The 15,067-nt window shown below is 40.3% G+C and overlaps 1 protein-coding gene across 3 annotated transcripts in view; it reads right to left on the reverse strand.

The window, feature by feature from the left end:
* roraa (RAR-related orphan receptor A, paralog a) overlaps window positions 1–15,067 on the reverse strand; it is a 248,205-nt gene that overhangs the window by 60,479 nt on the left and 172,659 nt on the right. The window contains exon 1 of one of the 3 annotated variants that reach the window (XM_083545890.1): window positions 446–589. The exons of the other annotated variants lie outside the window; for them this stretch is intronic. Within the exon in view, the coding sequence (XP_083402016.1) occupies window positions 446–476 (31 nt within the window). The 5' untranslated portion in view covers window positions 477–589. Of the gene's footprint in view, window positions 1–445; window positions 590–15,067 lie in introns of those variants that run through there. 3 annotated transcript variants of the gene reach the window in all.

Consider the following 15,067-nt stretch of genomic DNA (forward strand, 5'->3'; position numbering starts at 1 on the left):
AGCTCAGTCATCCATATAAAGGAGTTGCAACTTAATTTTCTTACTCAAGCGATTAAAAAAGGATATTACTGTAGCTTAGTTCCTTGCAAATAAACTGGTTTGCACACACACACACACAGTCGCTGCGAGAGGGAGTTTTTAGACTGTGGATCTGTGCGAAACCGCATGCTACAGTACTGAACAGTGTGCAAAAGCAGTAACACACCGCTGTACTTCCATTGCGCCACTGGCCGCTAGTTATACAGTATACAGGACCGCGCGCTCCGTGCATCTGCCGGCGCGCTCTCTCTCTCTCTCTCTCTCTCTCTCTCTCTCTCTCTCTCTCATTCTCTCTCTCATTCTCCCTCTCATTCTCTCTCTCATTCTCTCTCTCTATGTCTATACTTGTTACTCCGCCTCGAGTCGCGCAGTAAGCCGAGCAGCAGAAAAGCCATCCTTGTCTTACCTTTCATCGCTGAAATCACAAAATACATCATTAAGCCCGGCGGTCCATAAGCGAGCAGAGTCGGAGCAGCGCGAGCGGATTCTCTCCCCCTGCTGTTTCGACAGCAGCTGGCCAGCGCGCCTCTGCCGCTCCGACTCGCTCGCGCGCCACCACACCACCGTACACGTGACTGTGACAACACACGGCCCGCCCCCGTTTACCCCGATGATTGGCATAGCGCTCAACGAATTGCGTTCGGGGGCGTGGTCAGGGGCGGCGCCTTTTTTCCTGGCTGACTGGAGGAACGGTTGAGAAGGTAAATGAAGGGGGGTGGATGGGTGGGAGTGTTTGGAGGGGGTGAATAATAATAATAATAATAATAATAATAATAATAATAATAATAATAATAATATAATGATGATGATAAAAAGGGCCAGATCATAAAAAGGTGTAATATATATATATATATATATATATATATATATATATATATATATATATATATATATATATATATATATATATATATATAAAAAATATTTTGGAAGACAGAGTAATCCTTCCTCTTTTGGTTTGGTGGTACTCTTTTTCCCTGCGCTCATGCTGATATTAATGAGGGGGCAGATGAGGTAGGATGTCTCTCCAGATGTTTCCAGAGAGAGAGAGAGAGAGAGAGAGAGAGAGAGAGAGAGAGAGAGAGAAAGAAAGATGCTGGCTGCTCTTCCTGACCTCCCTCCAGGAAGCTGGTTTCATGCTCTCCTCTCTCCTCTTCTTCTCTCCTGCCTGCTGGCAAAGTGGCTCACACTGCCTGCCCCAGCAGCTGAGCTCCAGCAGATAGCTCACAGAGAAAGGAGGGGGGGCTCGCTGATCCTATCCACCGCACAGCAACTGTCTGATGAGTTTCACTCTCCAGCCAACCTTTTCATTTTCTCTCCCTCCATTACTTCTGAAATCTCCACTCATCCATTCCTCTTCCTCCTCCTCCTCTCTCTCTCTCTTCCTTTCCAATAATCTCCTCAGGCTCTGAACCAGTTGGCTTCTCTTGACTGTGCTCTTAGCGTAAAGCCAGCTCTGGCCAACTATCTCACTTCATTGAAATTTCTATAAACAAGGATGTGTTTGATTTGCCCTTAAAATAAACACTTATCTGCAGATGTATTTCTTATAAAATGTTATTAAATTTATGCTTGATAAAAGGAAGAGCAGCAAATATCAGTGACTGTGCTTTAAAACTCAAAAGACACCCATTTTGTCAAGGATGTCTTGTATTAAAGTCAAATGGTACAAAAAAATAAACCGCCCGAATCCACAGGGTTTGTTTAAAAAACAGGCACAGCAGTGCTTTCAGTTCAGTCGAGAAAAACATGCAAGCTCTCGCTCCACAGCAGATGCCACAAATGGCAAAAATTACCGTCTGATCACAACCTCACACACAATCAATTAGAGGCAGTAAAAATAAATGAACTCATGCTATGTCAACAATGATCTGTCATCCAGCACTACCTAATAAACAAAATGGGATTTCACTGCCTTGATTAACAAATGAGGCAAGTCCCGCATCCATGCTGTTAAATGTTTTAGCGCGGTGGGGGGGGGGGGGGGGAGCTCGGCACAGGATGTTAATTGTTAATGCTAGCTATAAGAAGTTTTATTGTGTCATGTCAGGTTCCGTGTTTGACCACAATGGCATGTTTTTTAGATGAGTGGTAAGCTTCAACTGCCAGGTCTGCAGCACTGCTTTTCTTGTGGTTGGCAGAGCGCTGCAGAGATGTGCAGCAATAGCAACGACTCAAACAGGAGCTGTCGAGAGCAAAAAAGACTCACTAACCAGCATGCGATAGCCTCCGGGCACATAACTGGGTGTTCAAAAGGCTGAAAGAAGACTTCGAAAAAGCATTCGCGCACCATATCTCTCTGGCTCTAAAGATGGCAGTAAGATAAATTGAAGTTTAGACTAAATGCAACTTATCTATAATGCAGAAAAACAATCTGCATGTCTGGGGCACTGAGATGCAGAACGCGATAGACGAAATACAGAGAGGAAGGTGTGTATGATTACGCATGCGTTTGCGCGTTTGCACATATGCCAGCGCAGATGTGCATCTGCAGCCCACGTTAGCAGGCATGTTTGTATTCCAAGAAACACTACAATCCCACGTCAACAGTTCTTATTTATCTGTATTAGCGTCTCAGCGAGGTGCATAGCAATAGTTTCATGACTTTTTTTTTTTTTAATTACTCACACAGGATCGGTGTATAACACTAAACCTTAATAATTCACATATCCTCCTCTTTGTCAGTGCATCATCTTATCTTCTCTGTGCTGTGTCACTGGAGATCTCTCTCTCTCTCTCTCTCTCTCTCTCTATTTCTCTCTCTCTCTCTCTCTTTCTCTCTCTCTCTCTCTCTCTCTTTCTCTCTCTCTCTCTCTCGCTCTTCTTCTCAGCTCTCTACACTGGAACAGCAAAGTGGCGGCTGCAGTAGGCCGCAGAAAGATCTGGTGTTAATGAGCTCAGCTGCTGCCAATCCAATAACAGGAAGCCTATGGAAATGTGCTATCGAGATGCTATAAGGGCCTGGATTTTCTGTCAGGGCTTTAAAACTGCTGAACTACTTTAAACGAAACTGAGATCCATGCACAACCATGAACACTTCGCATCTTTTCAATGCATCCCCACAACAACCAACATTTAATTCGTTATTGCTAGATATTAGTACAAACTCATTTTTATACCTCTACAGATTTTGTCTCCTTATTGTGCAATATAATGTCGCATAGTATACTGTAATACAAAAACATGTAATTATTAAAAAAAAACAGGTGCTGACAAATTCATTAATGCTAGTAGCATGCAGTAATTTTCACCCAGCATTTATTTTACCAAGGATGCTATTTCATCTGACCGCGGCTAAGAGGCAGCAAGAGGTGGTCTGCCTTCTCTCAGACTCCTCTGTCTCTGTGGATAAATGCCGGCCCGAGTAAAGTGTCTGCCGTTCCTGTTCTGATTAATTTGACCCAATGTATTTATTGTAAACAAGCCCTGTGGGATGGAATTCAATTGAGAGGAGACGAGGAGCAGCCACCGGTGCCCCGGAGGAGAGAGGAGAGGACCGCAGCCGATAATGGTCTCATTAGCAGTCTGTCAGTAGCCATCCTACACACGGCCTCAACACACAGCAGCTGATCTTCCAGCCTCTCCTGAGCACTGTACCATGGCTCCGAAAAGAGAGAGGAGAGAAAAAAAAGAGGAGAAAGAGAGTGAGAAAGCAAGATGTACAATTCAAGACAGAGGAAGGACGAATAACAGAGAAAGAGAATTAAAAATAAAACAGATTTTAAAGAACCTTGTATTATTAATACACTTTAGGGTGGACACTTAATGGCCTACGTCTATGTGATGTAAGTTTGATGCACTTCACAAAACAAATTGAACATTTGTACCCACTGCTCTATACCAATCACTCAATGCCTATTTTGAAGCAAAACCACATATCATATAGCTCTAAGTAGGGACTCATAGGTCAAAGCTCAGAGGACTCCAGACATCCGATGAAAAATGCACAAAAAACGATGGGCTGAAAAAGTGTACCTCATTGTGGCTTTATGCTTTCTGAATTAAAGGCACCTAACAGCTCGTTTAACACCACAGCATCTTCATAAGTGTTTTTTAAAATTAACGCATAAAAATAAATACATCGAAAGTCAACCGCGCACGTATTTAATATAAATATAAACCCACAATATATAAACCACAAAATCAGAAACCCATGTGAGACATTATAAACCAATTTAAAGCTATTCCAGGCAATTTCCTGTAGCTTCCACCTGTGAGGAGGACTTCAATAAATCACTCAGACAACACGGGGAATATCTATTTTCAGGATAAATAGACAAGACTATTAGGTTTCTTTTCTTAGAGGAGAAGCAAGCCATTACAATAACATTCAAACAAAAAGGAGTGCAGGAGAAGATGCGGAAACAGAGAAAAGAACCGGAGTGTGATGCGCATAAATTCCAAAAACACATGGTACTATTCATATTATTTGCATGCAAACTTTCAGAATTAAGAATATAACCCGCAGGAACTACAGAAGGAGACTAGCTGATTTCAGATAAAGGTCAAATAATCATAGCTAATGACTGCTACCGTACATGAAAGGGTTACGGTTAGGGACGTGTACGTGTACGTTAAAGACTTCCTACACTAATGACTCAATAGTTATAGAGTAGATGTTAGTGATATACAAAATACAAAAGGAACTGCAGCTCATAGTAATGTGCCATTCCTTTTATCAATCTTTACTCATTAACGTCTATTAAGTATAATAATAATAATGTTTGATTAACACAATTTCAACATGGAAATCAATTAAAATTAAATGAAACACAACAACCGAATATTTCCTAGAATTTCCTGCTCACTTACTAGTGCACTATATTTAGAGTCTGTCCTTTTCCACTAGTGCCCATAAACCCAGTGGAGAATATCCAGTGCACACATTCTGTCCAATAATGCACAATGCAGGTAGTGTACTAACAATGTAATCTTGCAGCCATGAAATACCCACGATGCACTGCGATGTTACATCTGATTCATGTTCACTAAGAAATAGACTGAGCTAAAATCGCAATAGCCTTTCTGAGTTCTCGTCATGTAAATGTAAGAAAGAGGTTTGAGCAAACCTGTGTGACTTAATGTATGCAACGAAGCGGCTAATATATGGATTTTTCCTGGGTTTTTCCCGGTTTCACAAGCTTCAAGCCAAAAAACTGAGCCCTATAACATTAGACCAATGAAATTGCAGAACGGGTTCAGGTGAACCAATAAAACTCTTTATATTAAATCGCTCTCCCACTGAATCGGGCCGCACCACATCATAAATATGGATGAGGTTCCTCTGACGTTTGACCTGCCGCTCACTCGGACTGTCTTCAGGAAATGCGAATCATTCGTCACGCTGAAAAGAACCAGGCATGAAAAAACACACTTCACCTGTGTTCTGAGCTGCACGGCATCGGGAGAAAAGCTTCACCAATGGTGATTTTTAAACGCACGACGATGCCAAAATATAAACTCTCGAGAGAAATTGTTGTGAAAGGAAGGAGGAAGACAGTGAACAATGACTTTCTTGGTAGACTACTGTTTAGATACAAGCCGTGTTACAGACACTGTCTTTCGTTAAAGCCTGTGTAAAGTTAATTAGTTTCAATGTGGGAACCTGCGGCTTATAGACAGGTGCGGCGTATTTATGTTCAAAATAAAAATATTTGTAAAATTCAGTGGGTGCGGCTTATATTTGGGTGCGTTTAATAGTCCGGAAATTACGGTAATCACTTATTCCGTTCCCTATAATAGTTATATGTAGTATTCTGAATGCCAAGTAGGAAACAGCATGTCCAACAAGCTTTGATGTGTTGCTTAAACAAGCTCAGATCGTCTTCCACACAAGACAGCATGCTGAATTTGCACCAAATTATACATACACCCTTCCAGGTATTATTAATTTGGAGACATTTGGCAGGGGCGATTTTGATAAGCCCTCTTACGCTTGCTATAATTAAAATTTCCATTTTACCTTAAGCAGCTATTTAGAAAACTGTTTCTGCGGTCATTGCTCTGTTTTATTATTATGACAGGACAAGTCAATTCTTTTGTATTTGTGCAATCAGATTTTTACTGATAACAAGACAAACAAATATGTTTACAAAGCTGTTACAGAGAAAAATAGATTGCTTTCACTATTACTGACTAAAGGCAAACAAATTATCCAGCAATAACCGATAAGGGATTTCTCTAAAAACCCAGAGAAATCTGTAACTCTATACAGCTCTCCATTTTATTTCTTTTGTTTGTCTGTAAATACGTTTAAAAAAGTGGTAGTATTCATTTAATATTAACCCCCTGCACTCCGAGGCATGATGAGATTTTGCTTGGGGAAGTGGAGGATGGAAACAGGCTTTCACACAGAGACAGAAACAGTGCAGAGAGGAGAAGAAGAAGCGTCTAGTGCTACAGACACACAGCAGCATGTGGTAGCGGCTGAGACTGGCTAGGTAAGGAAGCACAGCATCCTCTTCCATTCTAATGATCCCTCACTTCCAGTCCCCCAGTCCCCCAGTCCCCCCCCCCCCCCCCCCCCGCAAAAAAAACAAAAAAACAAAACAAGATAAGCTACCCTTCTTTCCATGTGGTAAAGAACTGGATAAGGGACTGGGGTGATTAGAAAAGTGCCTTCACTTCTTCCTCTCCCGCATGAAGTAGGGCAGGAGATTTTGGGCGTGATAATTATGGCCATAACTAGGCATGAGGGATTGGTAATGGTGCTGCTGATCCTTCATGAGTGTGACTGTCACAAGGAAAAGCATGATTATTGTTTTTTTTCTTCCTACCATGCTGCTGCAGCTGCAGCGAGTTGCAGTAGCTGAAAAGGGCAGTGGGTGAGTGTGGCCTTTGAGAAGAGAATTTAACGAATGAAGTTCATTATTGAGGAGCATACTAGGGAGACCCCCTGGTGTATGTGATGGATGACCTCACGTCAATAAAACACACACACACACACACACACACACACACACACACACACACACACACACACAAACACACACACACACACACACACACACACACATGTTTGTCTTACTATTCTTGTGAGGACCTTCCACTGTCATAATTAGTAATGCTAATTAATTTATCAATAATGTACTGAACCCTAGATTTAACCTTAATCTTAATCTCAGAACCAATAGTAAACCTTTTAGTTTTTTTAAAGAGACTAAGAGTCACAAAGGTAAAACCTGTCAGATATTGCTTCAAGAACATCCCCACACAAACACATAGATCCATCCAGTCTTTCTGAAAGAGTTGGGTGGGTACAATATATATATATATATATATATACACACACACACACACAAAAATAACACTATATGCCACAACATTGCATTAAAAAAAAATGTTAATAAAAAATATAAAGGTAATAATGGACTTAATTCTCTTAGCTATGCAGTGAAAAACATTTGAAAAAAATATGATAATTCGTTACGTGCCACGACTTGCCTTTGTCTGCTAAGACTAATTTATTTTAAATCACAGGTCTTTTTTTCTTTCTAATGGAGAGGAATGGACCGTAGAGGCCTCCCACCTCCCACAGCCCATATTACACTCATTTATTAAAATCACCATTGTCTTGGAGTGAAAATAACTTTCTTTTTAAAACACGCTGTCTATTAAGACAGGAGCCCACCAGAGGGACAGGCTTTCCTCTGAAGATTGAGAGAGATCTTCAGGCTATTCTGCTTTCTCCTTCAGCCCTACTCTTAAGCCCTAGGTTACCATTTACACTTTTATTCTCTTTTTTTTTTGGCGATACATAGAACCTGCCCTCTCTTTTACTGTTGACTTATGAGGATGCCATGGGTGCATGTGAGCGATTCATCACAGCCCTGCTACTTTACACACCCTACACACATTAGTAATGTTCTCCACTGAGGAGGAAGGCCTGTCACAACTCTCCCACCCTAAAAACCTTTGAGCAAGGTAGGTCACACAGGCCTTTAAAACTGGCCCACTTTTAGTCTTTCACAGTGCCTTAAGTTTCTTCGGCCTGTCCACTTGATGTAGAGAATGCACCAGGACGCATCTTGGCTACATACCTGTCTATAAATTGTTCAATACGAACAACATGTTCAATTGATTTAGTGGGAAAAGGTTTGTAGTTATGCTTTCATGTCTTTTGCTGCAAACCCCAGAGAAGACCTAATGATTTGGTCCAAAAATGACATCCAATAAACTAAAAAAGCTTAAATTGCCAAACACATATCCATCATTTTCCCAGTAGCCTTCAGCCAAATAAAGTCACAAACTTTTATACCTTAACCTAAACTTTTCAAAGCATGAAGGGTTAAGAAAAGGTCACATAATCCCATCCTCAAAATGAAGTCAGAAATTTTATTTGAAACAATTACTAAAATATACTGATTTGCTGCCAAGCTTCAGAAAAGATCTAGTCATTTACATTGCCTTTTATAAGGCCCTTTTCTTCAAGTCTAGCTTTGGCGACTTAAACAGATACTGTACAGCCTTTAGTTTGGACTATAAGAGCCAGACAGATGGCTCTATGCATCAGATTACCCACTGAGATAATTAGGGGGTGCTTTTAATGGGTTGAGATTATTATGTAAGGGAAAACGTCACCTAAGGCATCTTCAACCGCCAAGAATTGTGACTGACTGAAAGTATGTGTCAGATTAGATATTATCTGATTTTCATGCACAGCTTCATGTTGAGAGTATTGAGCTGCAAGAATCAGAAAGCAGCTATAAAAAACTGTTAAATCTATATAGGTATTGTAGAGGTTCATAGAAAACTTAGATTAGCATTAGCAATTAACAATCAACACCATTATGCTATAATTTTCTTTTTTTTTTTACATTAATACTTTGTGTTACAGGCTTTCTCTTAGTGTTTGTTTGATTGCATTACTGTTGAATCATTTTGCATTAAGGCTCATTTGTACACTGGAGCTAAAAAACAAATAGTTTGTTTTAAGGCAGCAGTTAAAAACTGTCAGTGCAAAATAAAACCCCTGTAATGTCAAACTTTGTTAAAGTTTTTCATTTCTGTCATGCAACACTACGAGAAATTCAATTAAGTCATATATACAGTGAGGAAAATAAGTATTTGAACACCCTGCTATTTTGCAAGTTCTCCCACTTAGAAATCATGGAGGGGTCTGAAATTGTCATCGTAGGTGCATGTCCACTGTGAGAGACATAATCTAAAAAAAAAAAATCCAGAAATCACAATATATGATTTTTAAACTATTTATATGTATGATACAGCTGCAAATAAGTATTTGAACACCTGTCTATCAGCTAGAATTCTGACCCTCAAAGACCTGTTAGTCTGCCTTTAAAATGTCCACCTCCACTACATTTATTATCCTAAATTAGATGCACCTGTTTGAGGTCGTTAGCTGCATAAAGACACCTGTCCACCCCATACAATCAGTAAGAATCCAACCACTAACATGGCCAAGACCAAAGGGATGTCCAAAGACACTAGAGACAAAATTGTACACCTCCACAAGGCTGGAAAGGGCTACGGGGAAATTGCCAAGCAGCTTGGTGAAAAAAGGTCCACTGTTGGAGCAATCATTAGAAAATGGAAGAAGCTAAACATGACTGTCAATCTCCCTCGGACTGGGGCTTCATGCAAGATCTCACCTCGTGGGGTCTCAATGATCCTAAGGAAGGTGAGAAATCAGCCCAGAACTACACGGGAGGAGCTGGTCAATGACCTGAAAAGAGCTGGGACCACCGTTTCCAAGGTTACTGTTGGTAATACACTAAGACGTCATGGTTTGAAATCATGCATGGCACGGAAGGTTCCCCTGCTTAAACCAGCACATGTCCAGGCACGTCTTAAGTTTGCCAATGACCATTTGGATGATCCAGAGGAGTCATGGGAGAAAGTCATGTGGTCAGATGAGACCAAAATAGAACTTTTGGGTCATAATTCCACTAAACGTGTTTGGAGGAAGAAGAAGGATGAGTAGCTTCCCAAGAACACCATCCCTACTGTGAAGCATGGGGGTGGTAGCATCATGCTTTGGGGGTGTTTTTCTGCACATGGAACAGGGTGACTGCACTGTATTAAGGAGAGGATGACCCGGGCCATGTATTGCGAGATTTCGGGGAACAACCTCCTTCCCTCAGTTAGAGCATTGAAGATGGGTCGAGGCTGGGTCTTCCAACATGACAACGACCCGAAGCACACAGCCAGGATAACCAAGGAGTGGCTCTGTAAGAAGCATATCAAGGTTCTGGCATGGCCTAGCCAGTCTCCAGACCTAAACCCAATAGAGAATCTTTGGAGGGAGCTCAAACTCCGTGTTTCTCAGCGACAGGCCAGAAACCTGACTGATCTAGAGACGATCTGTGTGGAGGAGTGGGCCAAAATCCCTCCTGCAGTGTGTGCAAACCTGGTGAAAAACTACAGGAAACGTTTGACCTCTGTAATTGCAAACAAAGGCTCCTGTACCAAATATTAACATTGACTTTCTCAGGTGTTTAAATACTTATTTGCAGCTGTATCATACAAATAAATAGTTAAAAAATCATACATTGTGATTTCTGGATTTATTTTTTTAGATTATGTCTCTCACAGTGGACATGCACCTACGATGACAATTTCAGACCCCTCCATGATTTCTAAGTGGGAGAACTTGCAAAATAGCAGGGTGTTCAAATACTTATTTTCCTCACTGTATATTAGGGATGCACCGAATATTCGGCCACCGAAAATTTTCGGCCGAAAATGGCCCAAAAGTGCATTTTCGGTTTTCGGCCGAAACAGTTTGTTGTGATGACGCAAACAGAAACCGCTGCCTGCACGTGCATGTCTGAAGAACCACATCTGCGGTGTGGACGTATTTCAGTATATCTTGGAGAAAGACCCACGATTAGCGATTTGCAAAACATGTAATGCCGAAGTTTCAAGATGGGGTGCGTCTGCAAAGACTTTCTCCACGTCGGGTTTAATTTATCACCTGAAATCCAAACATCCCGATCGCTATGCTGAATATGAGAATAACGCGGCACAGAAAAGCAAAACCCCTCCGAGCATGCGCACTCCGTCTGTGGCGGACGTTTTTGAAAAGGCAAGAAAGTTTCCCAGTAAAAGTGTCATGGCAAAGGTCATTACACAAAAGATTATGGTATTCATTGCCTTAAATGATCAGCCATTCTCTGTCGTAGAAGATGTGGGGTTTCGTAGGCTGATCGAGCACATTGAGCCCCGTTATAACATACCGAGCAGACGACATTTTTCAGAGGTGTGTTTACCTGAGCTGTTTAATGTTGTTGCAACTCACGTTCATAAGCATATAACTGCAGATATTTTAGCAATTAGTTTCACGACAGACATTGTTTGAATTTTAATTAATTTTATCCTGTGCAATATTGCAATGTGCTATAAATAAATATTTTCATAATTTGTAATTGATTTATCCTTTGAAACTTTAATATTAATGTATGCAATTAAAAAAAGCCTTGATTTTAGTAAGTTTAGTACACAGTCATAGGCATAAATGCAATGGTAATAATAATTGGCATAATTTCTTTCGGTGTTTCGGTTTTTCGGCCTTGCTTTTCATCCTTTTTCGGTTTTCGGTTTCGGCCAAGAATTTTCATTTCGGTGCATCCCTAATATATATATATATATATATATATATATATATATATATATATATATATATATATATATATATATACACACACACACACACACACACACACACACACACACACACACACACACACACACACACACACACACACACACACACACACACACACAAGTATTCACTATTGCTTTTTAGAAGACAAGTGATGCTAACTAGAAGTTTGCTTATTTACTTTTTTTTTCCTTTTTTTTTATTATTGGTCATATATCATTTTATTAGCACCTTGACATGTGGTGCATCCTTAATTGTGTAGAATTTCTTCTTATGTTAGCCACCTCATGACACTTTGAAAGTTTTGTGAATTATGCAAGCAGAAATTATTTAGGTGAACTCTTTTAATGACCATGTAGTGAGAAATGATCTTGATCTTTGCAGCAAGCTCAGCATATCATTAGGGAGGCTGCCACTTAATCAGCACCGCGCCTGCCCTACAGAGGTGTAAGCACTACGCAGGTGGGGTGGGCAAAGACAACAACCTGCACATGCATTAATGCGTACAAGCTCAAGGAAATGGAGTGAAATGACAGAGGATGTGGGAGAATGAGGGAAATGAGACAAACATATATACAGAGCAGTGCACTCTGTTCAGTTTCTCTTTCTCTCCCTGTATCACACACACTGTCTTTATCGGTCTCTCAGCCTTTAATAATGTAAGTCAATCATAATTAGGTATAATGATGTCTCCCTGTACATTGGGGTAACTCGCTTCACCACTACACCAAACTTCACCTCAAATCCACATATGCAAACAGCGAGGAGGCTTCAAATTGTCTTTTGTTAACACACTATAATTATTGCTTATATGTAGATATCTGTATAGTTTCTTACTTTCTTCTACAGTATTGCATTTATGCATGATAATTACAGGTCTCGTTATTTCAGCAGTACATAATCACCACTGTTCTTTTATACCCACTGCTGTTTTAAATCAAATATAAAATCAGGCTTTTGATAGAGAATAATAGTCCAGCACTGAACACCACAATATGCTTAAGGATAGTTAACCTGAGTGGAAAAAAAATTAAGCATATTGAGATGTATAACTACTAATACAAGACTGAGATTTATATAAATTCGCTTTTTCATCCTCATAAAAAAAAAAAAAAATGAAATTATTGTACAATCATTTGTAATTAGGTGATGTTCTGGTAATATTTAGTTACTGTACCATAACTCAGTACCAAAGCTGCATATAAAAAGTACTGGCAGTTTTTTTGGCATGCACACACACACACACACACACACACACACACACACACACACACACACACACACACACACACACACACACACACACACAAACACACACACACACACACAGGCAAGTGCAGCAATGGCACTCTGATGGCACAAGGATGTTTTAGCAGTGGTAAATGAAACAAAAGCCGTAACAATTTTTCCCGCCTGAGACTCATGTTCCTTGCTCTTTGTTCTTATAATCATGATCTTGAGGGCCGCTGAACAAATAAGATGGCAAAGTGATAAGGCGTGATAACTTGTTCCAAGGCCACCGAGTCCACAGCACACAGAGCCAGCACAATGCCAGTCAGTGTCATACACCCCTCGTCTTCCCAGCTATGGCTACAGATTGCCCACACATATCCACACCTTGTCAGCTATCCTAGCAGATGGAACGCTTTATTTTAGCGAGCACTCATGCAACTTCTGTTTGTGTGATGTGTATCTTTCATTGGTGTTTGGCTGGTCTGACAGAGCTGCACAACAAGGCCTTTCAGGTAAGAAAGAGACACAAAGGGATAGACAGACAGCAGAAAAGCTGACAAAGCTGAAGTCATGCACAATGCCGCTGAGGGGGGATTCAGATTAAGCGGTTACTAAGAGCCAAGGTGGTCCAGTACATTTAGTCGAGGAACTCTTCCTGCATCAGCAGACACGTCCAGCTCCTCAGCCTTTTCCTGCACAACAACAAAGCTGCCGCGGCGCCTTCCATTAATGCCCAGACTCTTTCTTTCAAATCCCTCTAACCATGAACAGCGGGTACATAAAGACTGGATTCATTTTTAACAACTTATGCAAACAAAGTATATTCACAAAAGCCTATTTGTGATTTCAGAAAATGGGCAGCAAAAAATAAAAAAATAAATAAAAATGCTTGTGTTAAAAAATGAAGACCTGTCATACTGTGTGGATGGAAGAAAAAGTAGAAAGAGGAAAAAGAAGAAAAGGATAAAAAAATCAAGCCGTCCTGCTTTATGACAAATAGATATCTCTATTGATTTCCTTTTTGCCGTGGCGTCCCATCCTTCTCCGTTGTGATTATACTGACCTATTTCAGATAAAAAAAAAAAATGGCTGACTATTATGGATTAAAGCAAAGCATCCAAAAGGGAAAAAAAAAATCTTTCCATGAAACAAACAAATAGGCAAAGATGAAACATAATTTATTGTTAAAATTGGAGGCTGTCAAATAGAGTGAAGTGCTTTTTCCTTCCCTCTGAGCGTCTCTTGTTATTTGAGGTAGAAAACCTCATGTTTCTGTGGCATGCTGAGAATGAAATTGCTTCGGCAAAAAGCGCACTTTGGAGATGTTCTGCTGATTTTAAACAACCCTTTCTCCAGATGATCGTAACTGCTTTTGCTTCGTTTAATGTACACTAAGATTACTGCTACAATGCTTTGAGGGGGGGGACCCTACGTACTGTCATCATCCTGACAAACATACAGCGTTCGCACAGCACAACAATATGTGTTATATCTATCTTGATGAAAGTGAAAAAGATACTGCTGCTTATGATGTGCTGCAAAGTGAGTTGTGCTGTATAACAACAGAGCTGCATCCCATAATCAGCCTTTTTCCTACCGGTTACCTGTACATCTCTGTTGACTATCTCAAGCCTCAGCTACACAATTGTTCAAGATTTCTTCCAATGCTGCACAGTTTTCACCACAGCATTTTATAAATCCATTTTTATGACAAACCAAGACAGCAGAATTTTAAACAGCGCTTGTGTTGCTGCATTCTGAATCATGTACTTGCCCTGGGCTTTTCCAGAGTACACAAGTATATCCACTATACAATACATTATGTCTCCAGAGTGTGTGTACAGCAAGACAGGATGTGTAAATCCTCACAGTCTTACATTCCCCTCTACCTTAAATAATCGGAGCTCCTGAGAATAACTTTAATACAGTGATAAATTGAAAATGAGCATGTCAAACATTGGAGCCAAGGACCATAGCTGGGTGCTAGCAATCCAACTTGCCAAACCATAAACAGTTACAAAACATTTCCCAAAACGATAATTACCATCTTAAAGGTCACAGTGTTTTCAAATCTCCACAGAGTTTCTACAGAACAGCTCAGTCTCTACATCTCTATCACATCATTTCCAAAGAACAGAAAACTCTCAAAATCTTTTATATATCATTATAAAA

The sequence above is a fragment of the Silurus aristotelis genome, assembly GCF_946808225.1.
Source record: "Silurus aristotelis genome assembly, chromosome: 7".
Classification (NCBI taxonomy): Eukaryota; Metazoa; Chordata; class Actinopteri; order Siluriformes; family Siluridae; genus Silurus; species Silurus aristotelis.